At 39.1% G+C, this 15,759-nt stretch overlaps 3 protein-coding genes and 1 long non-coding RNA gene across 5 annotated transcripts in view; 2 read left to right on the forward strand and 2 right to left on the reverse strand.

Annotated features, from left to right (window-relative positions):
• LOC132973669 (cleavage and polyadenylation specificity factor subunit 7-like) overlaps positions 1-6,407 on the forward strand; it is a 6,547-nt gene extending 140 nt beyond the window's left edge. Inside the window, exons 1-8 of the mRNA XM_061037186.1 lie at positions 1-487; positions 706-909; positions 2,164-2,267; positions 2,411-2,556; positions 2,644-2,974; positions 3,224-3,327; positions 4,400-4,544; positions 4,674-6,407. The exon at positions 1-487 is cut by the window's left edge and continues 140 nt beyond it. Of these exons, the coding sequence (XP_060893169.1) occupies positions 404-487; positions 706-909; positions 2,164-2,267; positions 2,411-2,556; positions 2,644-2,974; positions 3,224-3,327; positions 4,400-4,544; positions 4,674-4,944 (1,389 nt within the window). The 5' untranslated portion in view covers positions 1-403 and the 3' untranslated portion in view covers positions 4,945-6,407. The remainder of the gene's footprint in view (positions 488-705; positions 910-2,163; positions 2,268-2,410; positions 2,557-2,643; positions 2,975-3,223; positions 3,328-4,399; positions 4,545-4,673) is intronic.
• A 374-nt stretch (positions 6,408-6,781) lies between these two features.
• Positions 6,782-9,263, reverse strand: polr2l (RNA polymerase II, I and III subunit L). The gene is made up of 3 exons (XM_061037219.1): positions 9,113-9,263; positions 8,560-8,664; positions 6,782-7,050 (listed from the first exon to the last, which is right to left on the reverse strand). The coding sequence occupies exons 2-3, from the start codon at positions 8,652-8,654 to the stop codon at positions 6,942-6,944; spliced, it is 204 nt and encodes a 67-aa protein (XP_060893202.1). The 5' UTR covers positions 8,655-8,664; positions 9,113-9,263; the 3' UTR covers positions 6,782-6,941.
• Positions 9,264-9,992: 729 nt separating this feature from the next.
• On the reverse strand, positions 9,993-14,462 carry LOC132973694 (uncharacterized). Its single transcript, XR_009673061.1, has 2 exons — positions 12,658-14,462; positions 9,993-11,922 (listed from the first exon to the last, which is right to left on the reverse strand). It is a non-coding gene; the product is annotated as an uncharacterized LOC132973694 (long non-coding RNA).
• Positions 14,463-14,548: 86 nt separating this feature from the next.
• dagla (diacylglycerol lipase, alpha) overlaps positions 14,549-15,759 on the forward strand; it is a 31,432-nt gene continuing 30,221 nt past the window's right edge. For both annotated transcript variants that reach the window (XM_061037194.1, XM_061037204.1), the window contains exon 1: positions 14,549-15,276. The gene's annotated coding sequence lies outside the window, so the exon portion shown is untranslated. The remainder of the gene's footprint in view (positions 15,277-15,759) is intronic.

The following is a 15,759-nucleotide window of genomic DNA, read 5'->3' on the forward strand; positions in this document are numbered from 1 at the left end:
TGTTTCTGTTTCTACCCGGGAGAGTTAGAACGGCTCTCCATGTTCACGTACTGAAAGATTAGCAACATTAGCATTACCTTTTCAAAGAACAAGGCTATTAAAATGTGCACTCTTTAATTAAATGCAGTGCATTTTTTTCCGAAATAGTAATTTAGATATTATTTATTGTGTTATATTCGCGGTACTGTGGAGTTTTGATCTTTTAAAGGAAACGTATATATTTTTGATGACTGGAGCCGAGCGTTAGTGAACGTTAGCTAACGTTGGACACAAGGCGAAAACGTTCACGCACATTTTCAATCAAACCTCATTTTTTACCCTCCTGTCGATGTTTACAGACACAAACTACACTAAGAACAAACTTCCTGCAGTCCCGTCGACTGGATCCCTGCAGGCCTAAGGGATGGCTGCTGCAGCACCTGCAGAGCCAGGCTCCTCTGTGGCGGCTCATGTAGATCTCTACGGTGATCTGGATCAACATCATGAGGTGAGCGACGATAAGTGCTTCTTATTTCAGCTAATGCATCTACACCCCTCAGGATTGGTGCTTGTATAGTTTTCGAAACCTTTCTTTGGAGGACCTCAAACTCAATGTTTCGCTTGATACCTGTTTGAATCGATCGCAGTTTTAAATGTCAAAAGTTACAAAGATTTATTCACATTGAGGCAAATGCGATTCATTAATTTGTGTTCTTTATCTTGCAGGATTTGGACAGACTTGCTGAAGCGAATGAACTTTATGATGCTGTACTGACTGGCTCAGTGGATCGGGACAAGAAAGTAAACAACAGTGTGTCGCCTCCGAAAGAAGCTGAAGTTACACAGGGAGCTTTATCAACAAACGTAAAAAGCAAGCAAACGGGAAACACATCAAGGAAACTGTCTTTATATATAGGAAATTTCCCCTGGGTGAGTAACACCCTCCCTTTTGTTAATGTTGATAACTTCTGTAATGTATCGTCCAGTACAATTTCTGTTATGTCCACTTGGGTTTGCAGAACTTCTTTTATGTAACAGAGCAGAAGAAAGTTTCCCTTAAAAATAAATGAAAATGAAGCAGACCTAAGATGCAACGTCAACAGAAATACTGACACAAAGAAGACAAATGTAAAATTTTCTCTCTTAAAAATAAAAGCGATCACATGGCTTAAACTTGGTTTAAAATATACAACCTGCTTTCATCATTTAGTCAAAACACTTTGTCATTTCAGAAATTCTTGTCCTCTCATTTCAGGTAGCCTACCATAATATTGACAAATAAAACATTTCACCAGACTGACTGTTTTTTATGCAAATGGAACAGATATATTAGTTAACTATTAGTTTTTGTCTTTATCATTTGATCCCTGCCTAAACTAAAAGAGGCTTATAACAGGTACATTTACAAGTCAAGGGGTGTAAACAGTCTAGAGAGAGAATAAGATGATACGTTTAAATTTGGGATTGTGCCTAAGGGCACCTTTTTTCTTTTCAATAAGTGGCTTTGGTTACATCTATACCTTTTAGGTGGAGTGTCATCTCTTCAGTTGTTTAGATTGTCGAACTGTCAGAACATTTTCTGGTCAGCAGATTGGTCTGTGTGCAAAACACATCTCTCCTCTGCCTTACACAGAGCACTGTTACCCCTGACCTTTACATATGTTGAATTAAATGATTTGACCCGAGTTTCTGTGTGACAGCGCAGAAGAGTTCTTCTCCTTAAGATGGAAAATAAACAATTTTAAGGACAAATTTCACACTATCTTATTGGAATGGAATAATGGACTGTACTTCATAGGAGATCTCTAAGGGGTTGTTCCACTCTTGCCTGTGAGGGGTAGTAGTGCAAAACAAAAGCTTATCCATGGTTTGTCTTGATTTATACCGGATAAGCTGAATTTTTAGATCAACCCCCGTTGGTGCATATATTAATATTTCATTTTCCCCTTACACGTCTTTAATACCGCAGCCTGATTTAAGTGCCAGGTAATAATCTGACTCTTTATGTTAGGCTTTGCAACAGTTTTCAAGACTGATTATTCTTCAACTTTTCCCCCAACATATATAAGAAATCTTCCTATTCAAGTGTCTTCAGGAGTGGTACTATTTGTCAAGATCATATTAACTATCAACCTAACTTAAATATTCTCATACCCCTCCTTCCTAACCTGCTGCTGCCTCTAGTGGACATCTGATAAGGACCTGATGACAATGGCTCAAACGCTGGGTGTGAGGGACATCACAGACATCAAATTTGCTGAGAACAGGGTTAATGGCCAGTCAAGAGGGTGAGTGGTTTAAGAAGAAAACGTGTTGTTAAATTGTGTATTTTTTGTGAAAATTCTGAGTTTGTGTATTCATCTATTTCTGATATAGATTCCTGTGACCGTGTTTTGCTTTCTACATTCATTGTTTCTTGTACTCTGTGCAGCTACGCAGAAGTGGTCGTAACCTCGGAAGAATCATTAAAAACATTGTTGGAAAAAATACCTCAGTGTGAACTCAACGGGGCTCAGATAGACTGTCGCTTTGCCACTCGCCAGAATCTCATCATTTTTGAGGACACTGCAAATAAACGTAAGAGCTACTCCATCTTAAGAAAAGCAACTCGTTGATTTACTTTATTATTAATCTCTCCAAAAAAAATGTGTTTTCTCTCTGTAGGTATACCGCTGCGTGCTAACGCCAAAGATCCTAAAGACTGTGAACCTTCAGATAAGATTCCCTCTTTGTTATCACAGGAGTCCTGTCCTCCACCTATACCTCCCCTTTTTCCTCCACTTCCAAACAGGTTCCCCTCATTACCCAATCCTTTCCTTGGTCAACCACCGCCTCCTTTCCCGCATATGCCACCTAACATCCCTCCGCCATTGCCACACCATATGTTTCCTCCTCCTCCAGTACATGTCCCAAGTCAACCACCTCCCAGTCTGCATTTAAATCCAGCTTTCTTTGCACAAGATGGACACAGCAGCAAAGCGTACAGCCAACAAAAGTAAGAACTGACAATTATATCTTTTTTTTACAGCTTTGTAAACAATAAACAGTTTGTTTTACCCTGTCAGAAACAAAGAGGAATACAGAAGCACAGTACATATTCAGATAATAAAGCACATGGAATGTATTAAGGATCATACAACAAATGAATATTTAGCATCTTTGTAATAGTACTTAAAAGTGATGAACTTTTGTTGATAAAATGATGCTGTCAGTCAGGATGACAACAATCTGTGTATTCTTTCAGCAACACACCTCCGAGTACAGATGGAGATTTTGAGGAGCTTATGAACAGAAATAGAGCTGTCGCGAGCAGTGCCATCACCAAGGCTGTGTCTGGAGCAACAGCTGGTAAGTACAGCTGCACTGATTCTGTGAAGTGGAAGAAAGTAAAAATAACTTTATTAAGCCATAATGAGATGTGACTGGCTCTAATTTTATTTTTGACAAACATCGTTTTTTTTTTTTTTGGTTTTCTTTTTTTTAAAGATCCCCTTCAAACCACTGTCAAGAGCTGAGACAAAAAACAGAGGCCTAAAAATGTCATTTCTAAACTTCCCTATGGTGTTGTGTCTCTAGTGTAAAGAAAAACCAACCAAGATCCGCACATCAAGAAGCTCCCACTTGAAGGATTTATTGATGAGTGACTTTTCTAGCCAACATGCCCTTCTCATTGAGAAAGTAGCTTTTGAGTGTATTTAAATCTTTCAAGGGGGCATGCCTCCACCAGTTGTGCACATCTGTATTTGGAACGTTATCCTGGTAGATCCTCTTTGGCACTGTCAGACTAAAATAGGAAACCTTCGAGTCCAAGTTTTGTCAGTTTTGATTTTCACTGTGGTACAAGACCACGCTTTGGCTGCTGTACCCAAGAACAAACTGAGATTTGTCCATAGCCCTGCCAGCGTTGTCATGGCTGTGTGAGTCATTGTAATCCTATAAGGTGATTCCTCACTCCTGTCCAGGATTTGTGTGTTCTTCTGGTTCAGCTGTTTTTGTGTTGTTGTCAGTTAATGTGTAGCAGAGGTTTTCACCTGCCATAGTGCTGGGCATTAATGCGCAGGAGTTGGCAATCAAAGCTTTTGTCATTGCTCCAAGAGTCTGTTAATTGGCTTTTTGGCAACCTCCAGCCATATGCCCTTTATTTGGAAGTGCTTTCCATTTAGCAGATATATCATACAGACTTGATTAATGGACTGTTGCAGAGATGGTTTTACATTAACAATGGGTTCCTGTGTGTTCGCTTGCAGATACTCAGTGCTTTAGTAATAATTCTAAAACATACCTTTCATGGATTCGTGCTTGAACACAATGGATTTGTCAGCAGGGAGTCATTTTTTGGTTATCAATCTTAAACTTAGAATTGCTTAACCATTAAAAAGCCACTTTGTCTACCATGTTATTTGTCAAACTGCTGATACAGGAGACTTGCGGGTGGCCATGGAGACACTTCTAACCGCCATTGCCATCATAAAGCAGTCCAGAGTGTATGGAGACGAGCGCTGCCAAGCTCTGGTCACCTCACTCAAAGACTGTCTGGTCTCTATCCAGGGCAACTACGGCTACAGGTATGTTCAATTTGGCTCCACGACGAAATTTGATGCGTCTTGTTTTTCATAAGAAACTGAAACTGAGGATGAAACTAGCCAACACTTTGGTTAAAGACAGAAGTATCAAACAAATATGTTTTCTTACAGGGGCAGCAGTCGCTCTAGGGACGAAGATAGAGACCGGGACAGGGGTCGTGACAGAGAGCGAGAGCGTGATAGAGAACGTGAGAGAGAAGATTCTTCTGGTTGGGAAGGTACAGGAATGTCTCGGAGACGTAGAGAACGTTCCTGGAGCGGCGAGAGGGACAAGGAGCGCTCACGGGAACGGGAAAGGCACAGAGATCACAGAGAACAGAGAGAACAGAGAGAACAGAGAGATCAGAGAGATCACAGAGACCACAGAGACCGATATCGCTAACTTGGTAAGCTTACCTCAAATAGAAAGATAAATATATTCTCATGCCTTTTTTTTTTTTTATCAACAGATGATTTCATTTTGGTTGTCTGTTTTATTATCAGTTCCAGCGTGAAGTTTTTCCGTACATGGTATCCCATTGAGCTTCTGTGTTTTTGGAGTTCTTTAAAACCACAACAGAAAAACCTGCCAAAAAAATGTCAAGTCAGTTAAGTACTGTCTTATAAAAACGTATGTGTTTGAAATTGTCTTGTAAAAGCGACTGAATAACATCAAATGTTTTTAACATAGAATACTAGTAGTGAGGAAGTGTGGACAACAGGAACAGGAGGAGTAAATCAAGAAATCAAGGAGAAATCCTTCCTTCCCATATGCTCTTATGTAAAGTATCTTTAGATAACACTTGTTATGAATTGGCACTATTCAAATAATGATTGATGATTGATAGTACAAATGGCCACTCGTTTCTTGACCCTACTGTGCATTTCTGGCCCAAAAACACTTCAGCAGTCTGAGAGTTGTTTAGGTACGTAGTGTTAATTTCATCAATAATTTATCTACTTACATTACACTGTGGTGATCAAAGTGCAGATTGTTTTTGTTTTTGTTGGGTGAACCATTATAACTGTAGGCTTTTAGTCTCTGGTGTCAATTTAACCCACCCAAAACCTTTTTAACACATTAAGGGCCTTTTAGATAGGAGGCGGTGCGCACTGAGCACAGAGCAAAATGGGAGAGTGCACATGAGCAAAAAGCAACAGCGCGTTGCTTAGGCTCGTCCAGGAGCTGCAGCTCTAAAACATGAGCTGAGTTTCATGAGCATGACACACATTACTGCTGCTGTTTTAAACACACCTGGTACGCCCAAAGTGTTGGAAAAATCTCTCCAAACAGGAAAGTGAGACACCGTTTGTTGTGATCTGAGCTACCCTGCCTTTGGACGCTCACAGGTGATGTAGCAAGAAAAGAGAAACATAACTTTTCATTCAATCCGACTGTTTACAGTCTTATGGTTCTATGAATCAGCATAAAATGTTAGAAGGTGATGTTTAGAAGTACTTTACTTGCTGTATGGCGAATTAGCATACAACCAGTCAGAGGCTCATTCTTTATCGAGCTGGGGCTAATTATGGTCTTTAATCGATATGTATAAATATGGTTTTAATTATAATTTTTTTTCTCTCCAAAGGCCCGGGACTGATGGAGGGATGAAGTGTGAAGCAGAGCAAATACTTTTTCCACACCAAGCTGTATAAAAGTGGGAGTCTGAGGTATGACTGAAGACTTATTTCAAAAACTGTACTTTTTGTTTTGAAATCATCTGTAAATACTCAGATTTTACCTGCTCTAAAAATATGTTGTTGCCTGCATGCACATGGTCACCTCTTATTAACATATGTAATAGTGTAAGGTTTTCATCACTTTTTTTGTACTAAGTCTACAAATTAAAAAACATTCCCTGAAAAGTGTTTCCAGTGTTTAATTTTTTTTCTGTCAAATAGTTTATACTACAGCTATCCACCGAGAACCACAATAATCATCACACCTTAGAAACAGAAAACTTAAATTCCTTAAGACTGTTCATTCGAACAATGAAATAATCTGAGATATCTTTCTGCATGTTTTTCAACTCTATTGGTATAATGAAGTTCCGAAGGTGTGATCTGAATCTCTAAATCATGTTGGTTAAGAAGAAAATGTAATGAACATTACAGCTCTTGATTTTCTAAAAGCTTTTAGAATCTGCTTTTCTTCCACAGCACACGTATTTGAACTCATTTTAATTTTGATCACATAAGTAGATTGTAGTATCCAGATAAACCAGTCGTAGAGTCAGCAGTGTCATTTATTAGCTTTATTTAGAGAAAAATTCATTATGATATAGATACACCAACTAATGTTCTTAAGTCTTCACTGTTGTCACACATGAACATAACATGAAACTATCCATGGGAGAGCCCCACAAAGAACAGGACGCGGAAGCAGCCAGATAGATACAATCACTTCTCCAGTGGAGCATAATTCAACAACTTCTCAATAAGATCCACGTGAGAAAGGAGCATTCTCCGACAACAATATCTCTTCAGGCTGAGGGCATCGAGGGCATCACTTAAGAGAAAGAGAGGAGATCATGTTAGTCCTAATGCATAACATACAAAACAGATAAGTTCAATACATGGGGGTAGCTCCAGACAATACAACATCATAGCAACCTTAATGGCCTCAGATAATTGATGTTATTCATTCCATCACTCGTGAATGTAGACAACTCAAAACCTCGCAGGAATCGATATATCATGCAACACTTATTAGACCATGATCTACTTCAAGTCTTTCATTCTCCATGCACCTTGGTAGCTGGAGAAGTTGTGCCAGAAAACCCTACTAAGGTTTTAATTAGGGGTGTGGCGAGATGTCATGATATTAAAACGTGGCAGTATTTCTACCGCTAAATCCATGTGCAGAGTGTCAGTGAAAAAAATTCAGTGTTTAATTATAATTCTACAATTCACTTAGCACACGCTTTTATCCAAAGCGACGTACATCAGAGATTAAGTACAACACAAGCAAGGATCTAGAAAAAATTAAACAATGTCAGTACAAACGATTAGTGCATGTATGTGAGAGCGCACATGATGGGCCACGGAGATCTGCTGTACAAATAGGAAGACAATTAAGTCTTAGAGAGACAGCGGGCTAATAAAGTGTAGATATTTCAGTGTGTATGGTTTCTTTGATTCAAATGCCGCTTTGAATTTTCTAAATTTAATCCCACCGTCTCTGTATTTATCTTGCATGTAACTACCGGTGGCTGTTTATAAAATCAATCAGAAACTTAATGTTAGTAATGTTACGGCTTGTTGTGCAATGCAGCTGTAAACTTAGCAAAACGTACTCGGTTACAGGACGCTGTTGTCACCCCAAAAACTCCAGATATGGTTCTGGCTCACACGTGCAGCAAGTGCAGACAAACACGCATACACTAAACAAACAGGGAGGTGTGTTACATGTTCAAAACTGTAAGAGTTTATATGAAAAATATAGCTTGCAAAAAGGTTTCTGTAATTGACAGCAAAGTTGTTATTCACTAACAGATTTTTAGTATTTGTAAAGTTGATGTCCCTGAAGGGCGGTAACACATGATATAATTGAAAATATTTATTACAGATATTATGATACTACAGGCTGTTCTCAGGATTTTTCAAAGCACTTTATAAAACAGGAGAGTTTAGGTTTATCTAAATGTTTGTATTATTATTGGAATTGTAGCATTGAAGATGTGATACATTATTAAAATACATGGAGATGCAATTTGATTTGAAGTGCTATTAAAATGCAGTTTGAGTCATTTTTTGTGGCCGATCTGATCCGACCCGTGAGATTGTTATCCTATGCACCAGCAATTTGGGTACTCAGCGTAAACCTGGACGGAGTGGCTGACAAGACAACAATACGTAAGAAGTGTGTTTTATTTCTAGAAATGCATTTTTTTCCAGTCTCAAGATCTGGTTTCATACAAGTTGAGTATGTTGTTTGCTTGTTTTTTTTTTTTTTTTATTCTTCAGACATGTTATCCTCCAAATAAGTCCAATCATAGTAACTATATATAGATCTTACCCTTCGGTATACTCTGCTTGAAGTAGCCCGAGATATGCCTCCCATTTGTTACCCACGATCTTCCCACAGGTGAAGCAGCGGACAGGAATAATCATTGTAGCACACCTGGGGGAAAAGTAGCACACTTTGAAAATATCTAGCTAGCACCAGTTACTTAGGGAAATGATTATATATATAGGTACATGTACGACAACGGGTAATATATCAATGTATGTAATATATCAATGTGTTAAAGCATGCTGCAGGTACCATGCAGTGTAATTTCCTCGTTAGCAATCGAGTTGCTAAAGTTGTTTTACTACTAGCCTAGTTACAAAACGTTCTCGCATGCAGGGAAGTGGTCGTAAATAAGCCTAGTTTTAAAATATTTGTATTTCTATTTTACTTTTGAAAAAGTTTACCATGTGAAATAGTGTAAGCTAGAGACACGCGATTAGCACAACACTGCGCTGTTAGCTAACTGGAGGCGCTAGTAGCATGCTACCACGAGATTAAAGGTTTTTTTATCAGTCAAAACACGTAGATTTAAATAATGCGAGTTTTATTTACTCACCGTCAACAGTCTACTTGACCTCAAACCTAAGTGTTTTTTATTATTCTAAGGGAAATTAGATGAAAACGTGATGGTAGCGTCCCTCCTTTCTTGCGTCAACAACAATACTCCCGGTTCACGTCCTTCACAATAAAAGCCTACCGTCCACAGAGGTTTTCAGATTAAAATAATATGTAGAAAAGTAGATGATACTTAAAAAGAATCGCAAAATATAAGCTTTATCAACACAAATTTGACTTAACAGTTTGAGCAAAAACTGATGACAAGTGACTTCTCCTTGAGTCCGCAGTCATTTGTCTCCTGCATTGTAGCATGACTAGGCCTTTATCAATAGGAACACTCAGTTCATATTTTAGCAAGTAGGTGTTCTCAGATTTGGATATTTTGTACAAAATACACACTCAGACCGTGCTGTTAGTGTTCAAAATATGTACTAAATTTGAGAGCAGATATTTTCAGGTCATTACATGTATTTCTACTTTGTATTTATTTGATTGAGTATATGGAACCTTCTACAGGTCTTACAACTTTCTTAAAGGTTCAATCATGAAAAGCTTCAAATAAAAGTCTAAAAGAAAGGCATGCTGGATTGTCAATAAGATTTAACTCAAATCTCAACTCAAATCAAATCAAAATTGAACATTTTGAATTAATCTTGTGCCAAAAGTTAACAGAAAAGTAATGTCCTCCTGCATTTAATCATGCAGAACGTGTACAATTTTAATGTCTGCCAGAGAGATATTAATCATGCAAACTCCAATAAATGATCAATTTCATTTCAGAAAACTATATGTATATATAATTCGGAAGCTATATATGCTCCCTTTTCCTGAATAGTTCTTAAAAGTGTGTGAATGTTATGAAAGACATACTCATGTAGACTGGTTCACTGACTTTAATAAAGGTTAGATATCATCCTTTCTCATTTTTACATTTGGATATTGGGGCATAGGGGAGTGTGCAGAAGGAAAACGTGACAAATATATCAAAAATATATCATAACCATCATTATTTTCAGTACGGTCACCATGAGACCTCATTATTACCATCATACGCATCATGCTATCTCGCCATAATTGCCATTTCTTACATCATCATCTTCCAATATATTGGTAAATCCTCTTGTATATAATTTAACTTGCTACAGCACATATGCTAAATGAGGAGTCCTATCTGAATTATTGCATTTATACGCTGTTGAAATTATGAAAATAGTATCTTTCTTTTTTTTGGTACACTGTATCGTACAATGTCAGGTGAAGTTTGTTTTGGTGTTGGCATACTATATTTTGTATGGGTTTAGGTTGTTAACTGTGGTAAATGTGGTATGTGTACAAAATAGTTTTTAACGAGGAACAAATTCTGCAATACATATTCCCCCTCACAACTTATATCAAGTGATGATGTGAATCACAATTGTCTATCTGCTATCTACTGATGCAACAGGAACACCCCAATGACCGTTGAATGTGAGCGAAGAACATTGTGTACATCTGTACAGGTAAGTGTATGCAGCAGCGAAATTGAAACACTGATGTCTGGTTAGCCTGCTCCAGCTATATCTACTGTAAGCAGCAAACCAGTTGAACCAGCATGATGGTGGCTTTTGTGTAAGACATGAAAGGTTATTGATTTGTGACATTTTTTAACAGTAAAAACAAACTCTTTCTTAGTCTACAGCAAGACGTAACAATACTATTGTTCTCTGCAACCTACTATGTATACTGTTCTCCAACATTCCCAAACATCCTCTTTCTTAATCATTGCGTGCTCATCTTTTCTATCTCTGGAAAAGTAGATTTTTGAAATTTCACTGGAGCAATCAATTTAGATTTTTTTTCCGAATATGCAGGGATGGCATGGAATTTTCCACAATATGTGCGATGCATCACAATGCATATTCCCCGCTGTACTGACTTCTATTCTTTCAATTGTTTAATACAGAAGTAAAAAAAAACTAGGACAGCTCTGATAGCCAGCACTATTATCCATAATTTCAACATTATGAAAACAGTTTTTTTATCATCTTTTAGTAAAGTGAACCAATCTCATTTCCAGTGCAGGAATGTACAAATATTGCAAGCTTTTGTCAACATTTGTGCAAACTAGATTAAAGAAAGATAAAGCAGTTGAGGGAGCTAGATTTAGAGTCTACGGTTTAAAGCTCAGCACTACAGTGTGGTACATTTTTTAAGAAATAGGTTATTACAGTTCAGATGCAGTATTGAAGTAACTTCATGCATATTCTATTTGTAGTTTGCTCCATATACAGCCTTGATCCAAACTTAAATGGTTTGATTCACTACTAGTGAAAGCAGGCTGAAAAAATAGAACAAAAAATAGAAGCACAGTGGCACCCCATCCCCCAGGTATCATAGTCTGTGAACCACTTAGCAATAGCGCTCCAGCTGATTAACCAATAAATACTTTCAATTGAGATAATGACTTGGTTTTAATTTCTCCTCGCCAGTAGCAACACTCCCAGCAAGATGGCTCCTGCAGCAATAACAGCACCACCAATGAGGAACGGCTTCAGATGTTCCAGAGAGTCTGTGCCAGAGGCCACAGCCTCATCACCTGCTGCTTCCGTTTCTGCTGCCCCATCATGGGGAGGAGGCTGCTCGGGCTCAGGAGCTACAGGGGCAGGGGCAGGGTCACTCTTGCGTGGGGCTGCCGGCTCCTTCTTTTCAGCTTTAGATGCAGCCTTGGGTGCCGGGGCCCCAGACTTGGCCTTGGCTTCCATGGACTCAGGGACAGAGGTGTGGTCTGGTCAGGAGGAGTCTTTATAAGGTCAGCTCGGTGCTGCTTCACTGAGGAAAAACAGCAAACAGACAAAGACAGATTATCTTCTAAATTGGGCTCACACATCCTATTATCTGCCCTGGTGAATGAAGAGTGGATGACATACGAAAGTGCCCTTAAAATGAACGAGTCACTGTACAGCAGTCAAGCAGTCGTGTGGTTGTTGGGCCTAAAAAGTGACCTTGGAAAAAGATGACATTGATGGAAACACTCCGATGCTCAGAGGACAGGAAATTGTTTATTTTGGTCCCAGCAGCTGGGACATTATCTTCCACAAGAGAATTAAATCGTACAACAGCTTCCTGTGTGCAGCATTTCTCAGGAGAATTTGCTCGTTTTGTAACGGAAGAAGAGTTACTGTCATGTAGCTGCAGAGCTCAACCATGCATGAGAACAGAATCTCTATTTCTTTGATCCTGATGAGTTCAATCCAGATGCTATAACATGTCGACACAACCTCTTCCTCAGTTTTGCCTTCTGTTCTCTCACTGTAAAACTGCATGAGTCATGATATCTGCTATAAATGGAGGACAAGATGGAGGAAAAACATAATGATCAACGTGACTGCAAGGGAATCAGTGAGAATTAAAAAAGAAAAGGGAAAAAAGATGAGTAACACAGTTGAAATGTAATTAATGGGCCATAACAGCTTTTTTTTTACAGAATATTGACTGGACATGTCTTTAAAAATGCTCCCTAAATCCTGCAGTGATGTGATAACAGTAAATATGTGTTTTACATACCTCTCCAAAAGCTCTGCAGAGATAACAAGGATTACAGACGGAGGAGCAACTGCAGCAGGCTGTGGTAGTGACAATGTCCTTAGTAAGAGAAAATGAGGGAAAGCGGAGAGATGGAGGACACTGGAAGCAAGAGGGAGGAGAATGAGACAGAGAGGAGGAGAGATTGGACTGTACCATCTAGTACTCTGAAAAAAGGGGAGTTAATTCTTTGATTACATTCTGGGTCTTAAAGCCTTTTTCTAGTATAATCCAGAGAGTTTGAAGAGCTATTATAAAAGGTTATTTCAACATGACAAAGTTTAGTTTTTACTATCTATAGCCTACATGAAAAGGTAATAAGAGATATAACCAGGTCAGACGTATTATGACAGAATATTGGCAGAATGTCATGGCTGTAGATCACAAACTGTTTATCCATGGATGTAATCAAACTACAAATTAAGCCTCAGTGTTTCAAGCCATTTGCTGAAGATAACACAGCTAAAATAACAACACATAATACAGACTGCATTGTACACATAATTCAGATAAATAGTGTATGTTTAGTGAAAATACATCCTCTTCCATGTAGCCTATACTTTTACAGTGGTAACATAAATGAAATGGTCTCACTGTCTCTATATCCTTAAATTATTATTTCTAAAGCCACTTTTACTGTGTGGAGTCGAGGCGAGTCTTGACCCTCAAAGAAATGTCAGAGGGACATTACCACTAATTGATCAAATCAGATGAAAAGGCACTAATACAGACTTTAAACTAAGAGATGTCAAATAACATTACTAGGATAGGCTATTGTTTTGAAATTGGTGGGGCAGAATTAAACTGGTATGACACTTAGCCCAGTGACATCACTTCCCTTTCATTAGGATCTATCTTCTTTTTCTTACCAAAAAGACTGCTATTCAGTGTTTATACGAGGAGATGAGTCATGATTTTGTCTTCTGTATAATGTAGAGCCATCCTGCATCACATTTTCCCGGCAATAGGCTTCCTACATTTAATTTAAGAAGCCTAAATGGCATTGCACATATAACATGTAGGCTATTATGACAACAGTAGGGAATTTATATGCCATTAACAAATTGAATCCTGTTGCACCGGTACGCTAAATAGGCTACAGGCAAAGGTGATCTATTTTTAGACAGCCAATGTCTGGCAAATAACCCCTAGCACTGAGGTCAGGTCAGCAGTCTTGCCGCAGTCACGGCAGCAGGCGGTGTGAAAGTGAGACGACCATGTTACCAGAGAAACCAAATGTCCCTATTAGTTTATTTCTAAAGCGTGTATTTTTTTAAATGTTGTTTTTATTTATAACTTTCACCTGCCTGCATTGTTAACACGTGACAGTATAGGCCCTACACCCATTTCTTGTGTTTATTTAATGAAGTGACGTTGATCCACGCCCAGTGTACGTCGATCCAAAGACGATAATAGTGTGTCAAGATAGTTCTCTGTACAAATAGTGAGTTTTCGGGTAATTTAACTTTGATACTAGGGCACACTGCGAATTAGATTTAAAATAAAAAAATAAAATAAAAAAAAAACTCTGTAAATGAGGTTGACATCTAAGCACCGAGTCAACATTTTCAAACTGAATGAGGATTTTGAATTATTCCTTAATGTCGGCCTATATGAGCAATGCTTGATTGTTTTCTGATGTGGAATTTAGAATATTTAACAAACCAGGTAGCGTAGTCTTTTCTGATTTTTTTTAAAACCCTTCCCCCGGGCTGTTTTTTTGGGTGACTTCACAAAGAGGAGTGGCATCCTCTCAAAAAAACACTGCTCTCTTTGAATCTGTTGCCGATTCCTTGATATTCACAAACCACCGGTGGCGCCCTTTCTCCGCAGGATCTCCAAAGTGTTTGTGGTCTGCCTTATACAATACAAAAAAAAAAAAAAAAAAAAAGGAGAAAGGAGTCAGGTGTGCGTAAACGGAGCAGTGTATGGAATTTACGCAACAGACACGGAAGAGGAATTTTTTACGTATTTTTGTTGGAGAAACATCCGAGGGGATGGGCCAGGTTCTTGGGAAACGCTACCTCTGTGTAGTTGCTATTCGTGCTGAGGTTCGGGAGTTGTCCGGCTGATGGCACACACAGGCTGTCGACTACAACGCGTGAAACGTAGGGGGGGGGGGATCGTCAAACCAGAGGCGCTGCTATCATCTGTGAAATAGAAATCATCATGTCGAGTTCCGACGGGGGGACATGGAAAAAGTCCCACTCTCACTGGACTGCCACAGCCGACGACGTGTTGTAAATACGCCGAGAAACCAAGCCGTCAGATACCGGCGGCTTAAAAAAAAAAAAAACCCCACCGTGTATTTGATTACGCTCTTTGATGGCATGTAGCCTGTCGTGTTTGCCTGACACCCGGCAGATTAACGAGGACGCTCCTGCTCTTTCACGTCTTCTCCGGCTCCATTCATGCTGCAGTTGTAATGACGTCTGTGGGGTTATTATAAATCTGTTGGAGACACGCTTGTGAATTCATCCTCCAAAACCCATTGCCCGGTGCCGGGGAAAGCGAGGCTGAACGCTGGCTGCAGTCGAAGGGATATGGGAGAGCGAGCGGAACCGATGCATTGGGTCTTGACGGGGCATCGTCAAAAATCAGGTGAGCGGAGTCCGGATGAGGAAGACTGTGCTGTGTGAGCGTTTACCTGCACATTCAGGATAGTAATCGCGCTGTGGTACAGACACTGCGACCCGGCTTTTTTAGCTCTTAGTTTTAGTGGTTTGAGTCACATCTCTTATAGGCCACATCCACATTAGCTAGGCCCGCAGGATGCCACCTTAAGCAGCTGTCCTGATTAAATGAGATTACTCTACAGCCGCTGCTGCTAATCGACTTGTTAGAATCACACATTGAGATGCTGTTGCACAAACAACCAACCAGCTAACTACAGTGTGAGTGGATTAGGCCTATTGTATATTTGTCTGTTATTTTACATTGAATACTGAATGTTATGTAAAAATGATTAAAAAGCCTATTAAGTTAGTAAGAGTGCAAAAGTGATGTGACATAGTCTATAGTGTAAACTGCTGGCAGTCCAAATTAAGTGTTCAGTACTTGGGTCATTTTTCTGATAATTTATTT

Source organism: Labrus mixtus, chromosome 1, assembly GCF_963584025.1.
Source record: "Labrus mixtus chromosome 1, fLabMix1.1, whole genome shotgun sequence".
In the NCBI taxonomy this organism is placed as follows: domain Eukaryota; kingdom Metazoa; phylum Chordata; class Actinopteri; order Labriformes; family Labridae; genus Labrus; species Labrus mixtus.